Consider the following 16,260-nt stretch of genomic DNA (forward strand, 5'->3'; position numbering starts at 1 on the left):
ATAAACCCTACTCTGTAGCGTGGTCGAAACTAGTTGAACTCGAAGCAGGGCAGTCTCCGAGCCGAAATTTAAATACAAGCGAACATACGATCGGGAATTAGATATGGAATATGTTGAGTCTATCGACGAATATGGGGAAGAAATTGTTAAATACTGATGAAACTTTGGAATTCATCTCTGCACTAGAGTCTTCTTCTCAATATTTCGCGCCATTAATCACGAACATAACGAACCAGAGCTTTTTAGTTTGACGTCATTATACTTGACCAGCGTTAAGCTCCACCCATACCAGAAGCAACGACCGTTTATACCACTGTATTCGCCAAAAAATGCCTAATATAGAGAGATATCGAAGAACGGGGCACTCCTATCTCTTTGCTATAGAATGCGGCGTAACCGTATTAATGGCGCTGCCGGTGTGGAGCCCGGTGTGCAACGAAGAGCTGCAATCTCGGCGGCCGGTGTGTGCAGTGTGTGCAACAAAGTGGAATATATAAAAGTCTTCCCTTCACATGCGCCATCTGCTACATTTTCAGGTCACGGCTTTAGAGACGGAGTACCCACGCCTGTGTAGAAGACCGTAGTCGATCGCCAAGTCCACACTTGAGCAGCAGCTGATCTGCCCCGCTGAATTACCACACAGTGTGAATTACCCAACACTTCTCTGAATTGTTCATAGCGTTCAACAGTGTTCAATGTGCTGTCTGGCAGGGCGCTAGCCATTTAATAGCCTTGCTCGTATTTGTACACGTTACAAGATGATGCGTATTGGTAACAGAAGATCAGGATCTCGACAACGGTCTCTGCGTCAGTGATTCAATCTGAATATAATGCCGCTCGCTACGGTGACAGTGCCCTGGAGCGAACTCCAGGCACCCGAGAAGGTGAATTATAATGTCACATAAGATAACATACGTGTGGTGAATCGTTGTCTTATAATTTAAACAAATACTCAAATAATCATCTCGGCAGTGCACACTTGCACGAAAAAATATTGAAACCATCCCATTTGCCAAGTACACACACACATACATACCCGTGTTGTTATTCAAATGCACATTGCTCATACATTAACATACACTCCTTATTTCATGAATTGAAAGAATAAATGAGGACCCGGAAAGTTTCGCGTTTCAGTAGAACCTGGTCACCGAACAGCGCCTAGCTTCACCTGAATCTTTTACTTACTTCAACAATGGATGAATCATAATCATTACTTTGGGTAATATTATGTGAAAAAATGAGTACCCTGTGTCTTTCCTGTCAAATCTTTTTTAATTTTTCATCCTATGGAGTTCCCACGTAAAATTTACTAATATACCTTATTATGACAGTAGGGGTCCTGGACATCGTGATAAATCACTGGTTACTCACTTCTGACCCATCATCGTCAGTATACACAACCTGTGTTGCTTCTAATTGAAAGAAGATTCAAATTCTAATTACAGCAACAATCCGAGATTTTGCCGGCTATTGAGGAAACCATGAGCTTGCAGGGTGACGCACACGAATCGCGTTGTAATAGTTATGCCGAAACCCATGAGATTGAACTCAGAGAGGTGTCGCGGGATGGATATGACAAGGCGTATCCTGCTCAATTTGAACTTCTCAAGGTTCTGGGTCAAGGATCTTTCGGCAAGGTACGATAAGCCAGATATGCTCTTTGTTGTGCTACTCTGACATCGCAATCTCGTACCTATACTCATTAAGGTGGGGTACCAATACTGAAGTGATAAGAAATCGGTCAAATTCGGTCGTGATCCTCTAGAGTTTGACATAGTTTGTCTGTATGGTTAGCGAGAAAATATACATTTTTTTTACGCATGTGCTCGTATGAAACAAGTGACGAAATATTACACTTAAAAATGAGAATAACTAGTTGAGAGGGTGAAAGTTCAACATAATACAGTTGGCAGGGAATGCCGATTGTGCCCGAAACCAGTCTTCGCTATTACCCGCAGTCACGATGACACCCAACCTCCTTAATGAGTACAAGGTGTTTCATGTCAAATTATCAACGGCGTCTGTCATTAGAATCGCGGCCATTTTTTTAATATTATAGTGTACATCTGAACCAATATGTATGAATTTCCCGAGATTTTTATCTCCATCTTTTTTTGGGGTATAGTTTATTAAAAATTTGTTGAGGCGGACCCCCTCGATATTCATGAATAAAGTTTTCAAACAATTGAGTAAGTTGCCTGCAACACCTCTAAACACCTTATACTTTGTAAATGCAACCAAGGTCCAAACGTTATTGCTCAATTGCCTGGATATAAACTTGATTAATATTTCGTTACAATTGAATGACATAGTAAAAAGTAGATTCGTCAGTAATTAATCAATACAATTGATCGCTATTTGAATATAGTGTTCACCATGGATTTTTCCAACACACGAATTCCACTTAATTTATTGTTAATAATTTTGATTGATTTGGGGAAGCCTAATTGGAAGAATAGATGCACTTTGTATCGAAGTGAAACAAAATTAAGGAGGCCGGGTGTGATGGTTTCAAAAAAGTCGAACACGTTGCAATCAGATTTAGATAGATATCTCAAAAATTCATAAATGTTGTTCTAGATGGATACTAAGATATGGAAAAAATTGCCCAGCTTTAAAATGATTGGGTTCAGAACCAATTTGATTCGGCACTGAGTGTCCTGCGGTTAGCACATACAATGTATTCATGTACTGTACAGATCTTTTCCGCTGTCCGTGCAGGCGTGTAAGAATATAGTTTCACGCAGACCGGATGTGGCTTAATACCACAGTTATGGTACGCGTTTCTGTAATCTATTTGTGATAACCATTTTCTTGTAAAGCATTCACTCGCGATTAGTTTCCACACGCCCACCATAATTCTTGTATATTTCTCATGTTTAGGTGTTTTTGGTACGAAAAGTTGTTGGCAAGGATGGTGGAAGTCTCTATGCCATGAAAGTTTTGAAAAAAGCCACTCTGAAAGGTATCGAAATGCTTTGCTAATCTCAAACTAAATTAATGTCAGTCCTCACCTGATGTCTCGTCTGTACAGTAATCAAAAACAGTTTCCACAGATGAGGGTAAAATGTGCTGATCTATCGCGTCCAAGTTCAACCTTCAGCTTATACGTACTCTCATCGTAATCATACAATCGTATAGAGTTATTTTTCTCCAGTTTGGAATGTGCTTAAACATAGTTAAACCCAGCGAGAATGTTTTCGGTCGCTGTACATACTCGTAACATACGTATTACATATGTATTAAATTGTGCCAAAAGAAAAAATCGATATCTTGTTTCCAACCCCGACACCCTAAAACCATAGTTTGGGGGAAAAAAATTATCCTCATTGAATCCGAGCTCTGCACGTTGAAAAGAACAAGTGCCACATTGCGATAACATATTCCCTAATTTGGTTAACACAGAAACAGCTGACTTTTTAATCAAATTTGAATAACTTTGATTTCAAACAATGAATTGAACTTCAGACCTATTAGTAGGCCAGGTATACTATACATAGGAATTATAGTATACTTCTTAATAGCAAAGTATCATTGATTGCTCGGGTAAAAAGTCAGCAAACGTAACATGGTATACTCGGCCTACTCACAAATTTGGAACGCAATTAATTGCTTCAAAAAAAAAGCGAGTCCAATCCGATTACAACAAGTGATTTGTTCTTCTGTTAATCAAATAAAAAAGTATTAAATCATGATGGGCCCCTCTTGATTTCAACCTATTCAATAAGAATCCTTTTTTTCGGGTGAGACTATTGTTTCAGGGGGTAGCACGTCAAAAAAACACTCATTTTTTAGGCACAGTCTAGTATACTAAAATAGTCTAATTGTAAGCTCGTCATGCACTGTCTCGTTTATTCTGGTCGTTACGTCCATCTATTTGATTTGCATCCAAAAGTTCCTTGTATAATACTACCAGTTACGGAACACATAGATTTTTTTAAACAACTATCGCCGTAGCATTTTATAGTGCATTTTTGTTTCTACTTTGTCAAAATGTATAAGAATCGGATGTATGTACATAGTACTATGTTAGAGGTTTCTTACATAAACGCTGGTGCAACTCTCTTGTATTATTCCACGAATCAAACAGCCATGTAATATGTAGGGGAGGAGCGGGCAAAGTGGGTCGTACCCTAAGAAGTTAACGCTTCAGTTCAAGGTTTGAATCAATGGATATCAAATTTTTTACTGAAAAACGATACCCTGACTGATACCGAGTATGGAACGCCCTTGCCTGAAAAATCCGGGATTATTGGGCAAAATAGACACTGTAAGAATTTTGGAAATATTTCAAAACTGAAAGATGTACTAAATTTATTTACGTATTTACTTTAGAATACTTTGAACATGAGAGGAGCTACATATACGAGGCTTGTAGAGAAAAGATCTAATTATTGATTCGAGATACCATTTAGATCTGAATATCATAACTTCAAGGTTGCCGAGTGTTGTTATCCTTAACTTAGATGTTCGTAAAAAACGTTTCTCAATATTGAAAAACTATAAAAAATTATCTAGGGTGCCCACTTTGCCCACCTCTCCCTTACATGTCAGCTGTAATTGTATATTTCACAGATATTTTATATTACAAATGTAAAAAAATGACATAATAATTGAATATATATAACACATGTTGAATAATGCGTTTGATATCAGACTATCGGGATCCAGATTAATTAATATATCGAGAATGGAACCTGATATACAAAATGCAAGCGCTATTGACAATGAGTTGATGCAAATTTAGAATGTTATTCGTTCGGTTTTTACTACACCAGTCGTTGGTTGCAAGTTTTAGCATGCTCATGTCCGTTATTCATGACATACACCAAGTTGAATCATACCTCTTATATACAGGCTCTTCTGGAAGACTGTAAAAAAAAATTACATCTAATACATGCAAAGCATAAGCCATGAAACTTCCGCTTGATTGGAAAGTTTTGTAAATTCTGAACAGTACAATCTGGTACGATCTGTAAAAAATTTGTAGATTATTTTTCACTCACGATGTATGCAGATGAAATCGCGAGGCGAGTTGTACTGTTGGGCGTACACAACAGGACCGTACCTAGCTTAGCGCAAAAAATTGCGGTAGATTCTTCGTCAGGATGACGAGCAGCTATTGGCATGATACTTCAGCATTTAATTCGAAACACCAGTACTTGCGACAGTAACGGTCTAACCTGTGTTCAGGTAGAGCACAAAAAAAAAAACCATGACAAACCGTGCTATTTGAAACATACTATTATGTACCATATAATATTCTGGAGTCTTGGCTACATTTCAGTTCGTGATCGGGTAAGGACCAAAATGGAACGAAACATTCTTGTAGACGTCGAACATCCTTTCATAGTGAGGTTACATTATGCCTTCCAAACCGAAGGGAAACTCTATCTTATTCTGGATTTTCTGCGCGGCGGTGATCTATTCACCAGATTGTCTAAAGAGGTACGATTACACAGACGAAATATGGAATTACGATCTATACCCTGTGTGAAATATAAATTGTACACAGCGTCAACAAATAGAGTTTCATGGTCTTCGTAGGATGAGCGGAACATGGCGGACATAAAGTCACACCGTTTTGTCAATCGACACTGAAACGGTTTTACAATCTATATTCTGAGAGATCTGTCGAGTGAATGTTTATTTTTCAATTGGCCGATATGAAGCTTGTAGACCAATCGAAATCTAAACTGTCATCAAACACGGCTTAGAACACTAAGAATGTGCTATCTTCGCTATAATAATCCTGCAAATTCTGGCACAAATATCCTTACAGAATACCATAATTCCAATCCTGATTCCAGGTGATGTTCACAGAAGAAGATGTGAAGTTCTATTTAGCCGAACTTGCCCTTGCGCTAGGCCATATTCACAGTCTCGGCATTATCTACAGGGATCTTAAGCCAGAAAAGTTAGTACATTATCTGCATACTACACTGGATTATGTTGAGCAAAGGCCTGATACGGAACTCTATAGAGGGGGTTGCATAGTCATCGTTAGTCTCGATCGCTTGCATAACTCACCACGACAGCGGTTGTGAATCTGCCGCTCTACCGGTACTCCAGCACAGCCGTGACACTTGGCACCCCGTTTTGATCTGAAGTCGGAGCACTTTATTTTTTTTATACAACAGCACCCTGTTGTCTTCACATGAAATAACTCCGGATATTTGCAAATTGTTAATGATTTGAAATAATCCATACTCATTAACCTATGGTGCACAGCGTACCGGCAAAAATCGTTAACATCACATTAGTGACTTTCTCTATAGTACGTAAATTCTTCATTCTGTGTATTGTATGCGTGTTTTTGATTGAGTTCCTTGATCAATACGGGTACCCAATGCTTTGCTCTATTTATTAAACATGGCAGTATTGACAAAAGTCTAATACATCATGTTCAAATTATGAAGCATATTACTGGACGCCGATGGACACATCTCCTTGACGGATTTTGGATTGAGCAAGCAGCCCCTCGATGACACCAAGACTTATTCCTTTTGCGGGACAGTCGAGTACATGGCCCCGGAAGTTGTAAATCGTAAGGGGCATTCGTTTGCTGCGGACTGGTGGAGTTTTGGCGTTTTAATGGTAGGTTTCTACCAACATAATCCTACATCAGTTAGACCTTGGTGGATCCTGGCAAACGACGGGCTGCTCATATAAAGCCAATCGCACATAATACAGTTCTTTAAGAATTCTTATAACGCTCGATGCACCGTTCGCATGACGAACTCTATGAACAGAAAATATTCGCTCGTCGGCAAGGTTAACGAAAGGTTGAACACACGCCAGACTAAGTATTGCTGCAAACAGAGTCATCGTGCCAGAGTAGGATAGTAGAGACAATTGTAATAAGAGAACAAAATTTTCATTTTCATTGTGAGTTTTATCAATAAATTCTTCCCTAGCAGAAAAAAATTGTCCAACCGTGACAAAAATTTTCAATCATTAAAATCTGTACTTCCATACCGTAAATAATTTTTTCGTCCGTAGTAATGAACAAAATCAAGACATTCAAAATTGAATTGCATCAGTGAATCCGGGATAGAATCTCGTTATGCTTTCCCAGGCAGACACCCAACTATTTGGTTTTTATAGGCCGGATTAGATATGGCTGTTATACACATAGACGTCTCTTTGCCACTTTAACGTCAGGGACTCTGTATATTATACTAGGAATCACAGAGTAAGGACAGCCATTACTTTCCAATGCTATATTGTGTTAGAGTAATGTATCCGAGTGAACCAACTCGATTCTATTGTAGACGATTCTATCCTACAAACATTGCAGTAAAACTACAATGTCGCTACCTACGTACCATAAAATCAAGCACATCTGTATACCATAATTTTTGCAGTTCGAGATGCTTACCGGTGCCCTTCCTTTTCAAGGAGCCAACCGTAAGGAAACAATGACACAAATATTGAAAGCAAAATTGGGAATGCCACATTACATATCAACGGAAGCCCAAGCTCTGCTTCGTGTTTTATTTAAAAGAAACCCTGCGAACAGGCTTGGATCCGGTAAGTTGATTCGGCATCTTTCAAGGTGCATTCCAAAAGCATACCTCAGTTGATTCACTGACGTGTCCTGTTCTATGTCTTCCCTTGGACTGAAACAACATTAATCGCAGCACATTGATCCCCACAAAACTGTAATACACAGCTTTGTGATATTTTTACCTTACGAAATACTAAAACCTTCATTGGGTCTTGCATTTCATAACCACGCAACTCATTGTTTTCAGTCATCCAAACGAACACCATGTCTGTGTAAATCTTGACTTACTGGTAAAGTCAAGTGGAATTTCATACTCTTGTTGCCCTCTGTGAGTGGGGAAATACCAAACGTCTGTTGAATGCCATTCGGAAGACTGAGGCTGTTGACGGGGTAACAATGATGGCGGTGCTTGCACATACGCATATATTCACTTACAAGTGATCTTTGCCCCTTAAATTTTGGATGATTTATTGTATGGATCGACGGTACCTTGAATACAATTGTTACGGTTGAAATAGGCGTAGTTAGCTAAACATGTGCCTGAAGTTGAAATAAAATGTCAATATAATTGCCTCAGAACAACTAGCGCACGGATGCACACACTGATACAACGAACGTAGGCTTGAAACTAGTGGAATCACGTTCTGTGGGTATACTGATTTTGGGCACTACAGGCGTTGAGCAATAATACACCCACAGCCATACCAAATTCAGAATAGTTGGATTGCAAGCCTTAGTTGTATATCGGTCTGTATTCTGAAAATTTAGGGAGCAAAAAATACTCTTTAGGTGTGTACATGTGTATGTGCGAATATTATCCCCACTGCGAGGACCCCTTCAACAGCCTTAACTGTGACATCTAGTTCGATCTGCCGAGTAAGTATCTTTATACGAACCACGTGTAATGTTCAAGGTGGCGTCGAGGAGATCAAGAGTCACATGTTCTTTGCATCGATAGATTGGGGGGCGTTGTTCGAAAAGAAAGTGAAACCACCTTTCAAGCCTGCTGTCAGTAGAGAAGACGAGGCATTTTATTTCGATAGTGAATTTACATGCAAAACCCCAAAAGGTGAGCGCTGAACGATAATTGCATATGAGCGTGCCGTGCGATGCGTACATACTCTACAGTGCAACATTGATACAACTCGTTTTTTCATTTTATCTAGATTCACCAGGAGTTCCGCCCAGCGCTAATGCTCATGAGCTGTTTCGAGGGTTTAGCTTTGTCGCTCCATGCTTACTAGACGAACGTACAAAAACGTCGCCGACGACCCCAACAGTGTCAATGTCTCCACCGCCATTGACAGTGGTCGGTACCAGTGAATCGCAATGCAACGCTTTACCTGGCCACATAAATCGAGCTGCCATCACCGACGAATACGATTTGAAAGAAGCTATCGGTAGGGGTAGCTACAGTATTGTTTATCGCGCCGTGCACAGGGGTACGCGAGTCGAGTATGCTGTAAAGGTGAGCCATTATGAGTTGCGCAGGGATCGAACGGTTACGGTATTTACTTTCGCCGCGAGAAATCCAACCCGCAGCTTTTTGAGGAGGATAGCTTGGAAATCAACGGCCAGATTTCAGATAAAAGGCAATAGGATGGTTCGAGATACCTTGCGTCGAATGTGTCGGTTGCGGTACGTTCGTGTGATTTGTCATTTGAATTTGTATCACAAGTTTCTGAAAGTACATTTCACACATTGTCCTTTGCAATACCTAACCGTCTTTAGCCCCGTTTCCATTTGTTGGCAGATCAATACAGGAATTCATAAAACAGGTAATTCTAATCGATTGATCTCGATGGAAAGAGCGAGCCACATCCGGTATTGTTATGATCATTATTTGTCAAAGAGTATCTGGAATTTTGTTACCTTCTTGTATTGCCAGCAATCATATATCGCATCCAGTATCCAGCTCTTGATGGTCCTTGCGAACGTCCCGATAGCTTATGTGATAAATTGTGATTTGCCAATTAAACATCTATCTTATTACAATTTTCTTAAAAGTTTTCAGTTCGCCGCACTATTTGAACTTTTCCCGGTAACAAAATTTTTCACGACAACTTTGGACAATAATGCAATTTTGTTTCCTACAAAATTTAATTCACAATCGTAGTATCAATATTGGAGGCAAAATTCTCTCAACATTTGTTGATATTTTTTACCATCATTGAGAAACTCTGTAGATTGGAAAATGATATTTCAAGTCAGTTTTACTAGTGTGTTGCCAAATCGGAGTGGTGGATAGATGTTAAGGTAAGGTGTGTAATCTTCGTACAGCGCTGCAACATTTCTAGAATCTCTAGAATAAATCAGGCTTGGTATTATGTTGAACCCAAGAACAGCGTTGTTATACACACGAGACAAGACTATACATGTATGAAGAACAGGTTTCCATCTCTGGTGGACAATGACTTTCTCACTGTAAGAATTGCCTGTTATGAAAGGCAAGTATTCGTAGTACATTTCTTTAAAATGCTTCGATCTCATCAGCGTAGCCTTTGTAATGAGATGGGTTTTATCAACGATACATGTAGGCCTTTGGAAGTATCAGAGTCATCGAAATCTGCAGATGACGTGTCGGCAAGACCAAATTCTGTCAGTGTCAGTGATTTGGCTGCGATGTGGTTTGTACTGGGAATCTTCCATGAAGGCTATATCCATGCTTTGCCGGCAGATAGGCCACCGAATTTACATCTTAGGACTTTACCGCGATTTTTCTTAAACATACCCTCATCTAACTGAGTAGCCGACACAGACCTCGTGAACAGATGTTAGCGAACCCGGCTCTCGCATATTGCGTTCCACAAAATGTGCCCCAAAACTATGTGATTATGGAAACCCGCTAAAAATCGTGACAGTGATGCTAGATTGAATCAAACTAATTTCAATATGATACGGTGACAGTAAGTTGGACTGTAAACGTCTTGATTGAGGTGGAAAAATAGATCAGTGACCCGATAGTTTGTGGAATTGAAATTATTTTTGCAACCCAAGAGCGCAACATACACGAATGAGGTCAAAAACTGTCCCCAGATACTTACCTGTAGAATTCCCTTATCAAGTTAAAAAATGTACCTTTTCTTTTTCTCTGTCCTTTTGAGCTGCCAGATCGCAGTACAATACATTGAAGTAATTAAAAGATGCACCAACCGATTTTTAACACGATGGAGTTATAATCGATGTGCGAGTACTTGGGTAGAAGTTGAACATGACCAAGCTGGATGGACTTCGACTTGGATTAGCGATTAAGTGCGGCATCTTCATAGCCTTGCGAATCCCACAAGTAAGTCTTTGGGGGCAGTTTTTGACCTCGTTCATGCCACCTGAAGCTCGTCATATTTATAAAAGGGCAATTTAACGTGCCACGTAAATCATAGACGAATCTTCTAGATGTATGTCGTGTTAAATGCGTCTGACGCAAGGTTCATAGAGTGTTTCACTGCGTTGCATTTACAAATTTCAAATTTTTTTTTTTGTGGTGATATCTCTTTCGAAAGCTGACGGGCTAAGGTTTTCGCGGCGATGGTAGATACTTTCGCCGTGTTGTCATGTTTATCTACCAACTCACTCAATAATTTTGGCAATCTCAACTCTCACCTTACTTGTATAGTTCGGTTGGAATGTACGCATTCGCAACTTCGTTCAGCGAAGAACAGAGGGTCGGGAATTTTTTCAGAGGTTCACCAGATTCACAGGAACATATCCTGAAGTTTGCCAGAAAACGTTAGTTGGGATTTTTGCATCAAAAAGTTTTGCAAAATCGTAATAGCTGTAATTTGAGGTATTATTTTTCTGTTTGTTTCAGAGAAAAATGCAGGGGTCTGTAGAATTTGTCTGTCGTATTACCCTCTGTAACATTAGTCAGCGTACATAAGTCACGTATCGTAAACACGCTAGCTTACTTATCACTGCCAGACTATCTGACGTAGCTGGATCAACTCTGGACCAAAAATCTGAGGCAGTTTCGCAACATGGCTTTAAAAATTCATCGAATTAATAGTGATAAACAAAATGATCGTTACCCGAGTTTACCATTAATTTATAAACAAACACGCAATGATACATAATTCGTGCATGCGACTGAGTTATGGATCATAGAGGGCAACGTGACGGACAAATTTTGTAGAAACCTGCATTTTTCTTTAAAACCAACATAACATCAAAAAACAACGTTAAATTCCATCGTTTACAATTTTCCAAAACATTTGTCGTAAAAATCCGGACCCTTAGTGCTCTGGTAAACTTCAGGATATGTTCATGGGCATTTAAGAAACCTCTGAAAAAATTACAGGCCCTGTGTTCTTTATCCAACAAAATCATTCACGTGCCAAGTTCACTAACATTCGTCTGAATTCAGACGTCTCTATCATCTACACTTTCCATCTACTGTGCTTTGTTTGCATTATAAATCTTAATTTCTGTTTTTGCGCACGCGTGCTTGTTTGCCGCCTGTTGCGATAACGGTAGGTGATTGACAAGTCGAAGCGGGATCCCTCCGAAGAGGTCGAGATACTACTACGGTATGGAAGGCATCCTCACATTGTGTCTTTGCGATCGGTACACGAAGACGAAGGACGCGTATATCTTGTACTTGAGTTACTGCGGGGAGGCGAGTTACTCGATCGCATCCTCGAACGGCGTAACCTCACCGAACGGGAAGCTGCCGAAGTAACGCATACAATTGCCGATGTGGTACACTATCTTCACGAGAATGGGGTACGTCCAAATTATTGGCCTACGCTCTTACGAAAAAGAAACGACAGATATCGACGAATCGACTGTGGCTCTAGAATTGATAAGATCGATCCTCTTGCGTTCATATATAACAAATAATATCGATATTACAAAGAGGAGATAATGTCGTGAATAAGCATTCTCGGCTGAGGAATCTCAGTTTAAAGTAGAGCATAGAAATACGGAATCTTACCTGAATCGTGCAGGGTTCCATACGCTTGTGTACACGTCGTTAGTGTTTTTCCCACATGAATCGGTTTGTAAAATATCTCAAATGCAAAGTTAACAAATAATGACTGTTACTAACCGAAAATCAACATGCCGAACATTATTGATCTCGATGTAACCAGCAGAGTCAACTTGTTTTTATCCAAATGGATCTTTGTCAGACCGTGTTACAACTTTATTTCTATCCAAGGCTCACGAGAAACCTGTAGAAAATAGGTAAACGCATTGACGGCCAATACCATACATATTCATAAACGGTTAGCGTGCAGCTCTCACATAAACGATAGCCGGGTCTAATATGATTCACTTTAATCATAGGTGGTCCATCGGGATTTGAAACCGTCAAACATACTGTACGCGAAGGAAGGCAGTGATCCGACATCTCTTTGTATATGCGACCTGGGTTTTGCTAAGCAATTACGTGCAGAAAATGGTCTATTAATGACGCCTTGCTACACTGCGAATTTCGTTGCCCCTGAAGTGCTGAAGCGGCAGGGCTATGACGCCGCTTGCGACATATGGTCACTCGGCGTCCTTCTTTACATCATGCTGTCTGGGTAAGTGGTAATAACAGTATGTTCCGATACTCTTGTACCGAATTTTTTGTTCAATTAAACAAAGTCATTACTTTGCTGTACCAGGTGTACTCCATTTGCGAATAGTTCCGGGGATAGTGCCACGGAAATACTTGATCGGATAGGGCCAGGGCTGGTGGATGTTGAAACAGGAGCATGGACTGTGGTTTCAAGCGAGGCGAAAGAACTGGTCCGAAGAATGTTACACTTGGATCCAGCCAAGCGGCCTACCGCATCGGGAATCTTGCAGTATCCCTGGATAGCAAATCGACACAGGCTTCCTCACAAGGTCCTACCTCCGGTAACTAGGGACCTTCGTACATTGAAGGTTGGTATTCCCCTGCAAATGTGTTGGCACGCGTATCTTGTCAGACGTAATTAACGAAACTGTTGGTGTTTTAGAGCGCTGTCGCAGCAACCTACAAAGCTATATCCAGTAGTCCCCGATCACCGCACATCGGCCCCATTGTACTATCCGAACTTGCACGCCGTCGAACCCAGACTAAACCGATGATGCACGTCGGTATTTCCAATACTAACATGCATAAATGATATTGAACAAGTATCGAATATAATACATATATTTTTAGCAGAGGTAATTCAGTAATTTGAGATAAAACCACGTTCATGAAATGTAAACTCTGCAAAATATCGACGAAATAAATTCTTACTATCTAAAATGAAACAATTGAAAACTAGCAGAAGCTTCATTTCTTGGCACATGTGGGTGGGTTATATGGTAAAAAGGAACCTCAAACGGCTCAGGTCTGTTAAAATTAATGGTACTAACGATGAGAGGTGTAACACAAATTATTTTATTCAACATCGAAATTCTTATACAACTCCTAAGATACATCTGCACATTGTATTCGCTATTTTCCAACTGATGCCGAAATCCATACAGCCGTACCTACATTTGCCCCCCCTTTCTTCCGCGAGTTTCCACTGCCGCTCGTGACGCCATGCTCATTATTCCGGGTGCTGCCCGTTCTCCCGGTGGTTTCATAGGGTCGGTGTGTAACATCCGATCAGAAAACATTCCAATACATTTTGTTTTATTTGACGTAGAAATAGAGAAATGGTACGGATTCTACGAAATCGCAATAGTAAATTTGTATAATTTATGCGATTTCTTTATTTTTGCGTCAAATAAAAATGCATTGGAGTGTTTTTGGCCAAAATTGCGTACAGATTGGGTCTGTTAAGCCCATTTTCGCGTTTAAAACGCGTGGATTTCGACATTTGGAGATGTATACACTAACGTTGAAATTGACCAGGGCACCCCCTTAAGTATATGTACTTATACTCTCTGCTTGTCCCACAACCTATTCAGGTTACGGCAGAAGCAAACGGGTTACCATCTACCTCTTCCATTACCTATGCGCCCAACAAGATTATTACACATGCATCATCGCTCGAAATGGTATGAAATCGATGTAGTGTAAGAACATTTACTGCATCGCGAGGAACAAGAAGTTGATTAGAATCGGTTGTGGCTCAGGATAAATTGTATTTTACCATCTCTCTCTCTCCCCGTGAGTGCGAGTTCAAACTTGGGCAAAAATCATTGCAAAGCCCTTGGAATCTCGTATCCATTTATAAAGATAGAATATTCCTACAAAGAAGAATGAACAGAAGAGTTGCATCATGAAAAAAGGTGAACATAAAGTTAACTGTGTGAAGAGAAAAACTGATGAATACACCTATACTTTGTCGAATTTACAGTAACCCATGATTTTGTACAGATCTGTGTCAAGTGAACTTTTATCTCACAACAAAGCAGGCTGTTTACTTTAGAATGATTCAACAGTCTCAGATAATAAATCTTTTGCCAACAGCCAAGCGGTTCTAATGGGTCAGAATTATGGGATATGGAATATGGAAGTAATGTTATCGTCGACAGGGCAGGTTAATTTAATTACAAACAAACGGTACGGCGATACAGGTAGGTATTCAAATACGGCCACCTCACTATGACAAAGTCGGCTAGGTAGTACAATATCTTTCCACTCAAAGACAGTGTCTTGACTCGACAGAAACTCTCAATGAATATTACTCGTGCATTTGTAAGAAACATCAACTTCAAAATAAAGACTACAATGCACAGTGGTACACAAGTTCCTGGTCCGTTGCATAAAATTAAATCAGGTTTCTGAGTCCATACTAGGGGGATAGAGTCGAAAATAGCAAGTATCGTAGTGGCAACAGAAGCTGAGTAAGACTGGTGGACTTCCCGGCTACGGCGGATGTCAAACACTTTATAATCGATTACATTTCCCTCGATATTCCTGACTTTTGCCTCGCTGATGGTATCCGTACTAGCCCGAACATAAATTCTTGGAGAATAACATTTCGATCTCATAGTACTTATGATACGTAGAATTTCCGTGGTGTGGCCACCAGATCCTAACACTATCATTGTCCGGACAGGATGCCGTCGTGAATTTAATTTCGGTATGTGTCTATTCTGCTCAAAGATGAGATATAACATTCTCAACAGCAACGCGATCATAAATAGACACGAAGCTCCGAGTATATGGGCTAAATTCATTACACCCTGTGCGTTGTCAGACGATGCAGACAAGGGTACGTAATTGTTTGTATACTCTGCAATCTAATTTACCTCATCGCAAGTAGAGACGCTGGACACATCCAGGAGATACAAGCTAGTCTAGAAATACAAAAATTGTACGTATGAAATTAATATGAAATTACTGTGTGGATCAATATACATTCATAGATTATTCGTTACACACTTGCGTCGCAGAAGTTTAATCAATCAGGAATTACTCGTAATAGTACAAATTGTCAATTTATAATAATTCGGTAGACTTTATATCACGGTCTTACATACAGGTCTGGGAACTCTGGTGGTGGGGGTGACTCACTTCTTGAGTCCACTTCCAATAATTCTTAGATTGGCCGCAAGGGTCGCTGTAACCTAGTAGGGTCACCCGTGTCACCTGTGAGCGACAGAGATAGAAAAAATTTCTGTATATTGGCGCAAGCGCGCTACAGCCTAATAACGAAATTTGAGGTTCTGTAACTCAGCCCTACTAGATAGTAGCGATGCAGTGCCGAAACTGTAAACTACAAATTGATTCAATATCTGAGTCACTCCTAGCCTCCCCATCCAATGGAGTTTCCAGACCTGTATGTAAGACCGTGGGTTATATTCTTTAATACCATTGAATAAAAGAAAGTGAT

The 16,260-nt window shown here is 40.1% G+C and overlaps 2 protein-coding genes across 6 annotated transcripts; one reads left to right on the forward strand and one right to left on the reverse strand.

Annotated features, from left to right (window-relative positions):
* Positions 1–421: 421 nt before the first annotated feature.
* Positions 422–13,751, forward strand: LOC107227524 (ribosomal protein S6 kinase 2 beta). 5 transcript variants are annotated; one of them, XM_046742235.1, is made up of 14 exons: positions 422–884; positions 1,138–1,222; positions 1,335–1,640; positions 2,887–2,968; positions 5,291–5,451; positions 5,814–5,920; positions 6,423–6,600; positions 7,371–7,536; positions 8,427–8,582; positions 8,680–8,981; positions 11,984–12,232; positions 12,797–13,035; positions 13,120–13,381; positions 13,456–13,751. In XM_046742235.1, exons 3-14 carry the CDS (start codon positions 1,485–1,487, stop codon positions 13,603–13,605), a joined length of 2,208 nt encoding a protein of 735 aa, XP_046598191.1. In that variant the 5' UTR covers positions 422–884; positions 1,138–1,222; positions 1,335–1,484; the 3' UTR covers positions 13,606–13,751. The 5 variants fall into 5 exon arrangements, with proteins under 5 accessions (XP_046598191.1, XP_015524188.1, XP_046598193.1 ...); XM_015668702.2 differs by lacking the exon at positions 1,138–1,222 and having other exon boundaries at positions 1,449–1,640; XM_046742236.1 differs by lacking the exons at positions 422–884; positions 1,138–1,222 and adding an exon at positions 2,584–2,779 and having other exon boundaries at positions 1,506–1,640.
* Positions 13,752–13,845: 94 nt separating this feature from the next.
* Positions 13,846–15,959, reverse strand: LOC107227523 (UDP-N-acetylglucosamine transferase subunit ALG14 homolog). Its single transcript, XM_015668700.2, has 2 exons — positions 15,810–15,959; positions 13,846–15,724 (listed from the first exon to the last, which is right to left on the reverse strand). Exon 2 carries the CDS (start codon positions 15,602–15,604, stop codon positions 14,972–14,974), a length of 633 nt encoding a protein of 210 aa, XP_015524186.1. The 5' UTR covers positions 15,605–15,724; positions 15,810–15,959; the 3' UTR covers positions 13,846–14,971.
* Positions 15,960–16,260: the final 301 nt, after the last annotated feature.

This window comes from Neodiprion lecontei, chromosome 5 (genome assembly GCF_021901455.1).
Source record: "Neodiprion lecontei isolate iyNeoLeco1 chromosome 5, iyNeoLeco1.1, whole genome shotgun sequence".
Taxonomy (NCBI): Eukaryota; Metazoa; Arthropoda; class Insecta; order Hymenoptera; family Diprionidae; genus Neodiprion; species Neodiprion lecontei.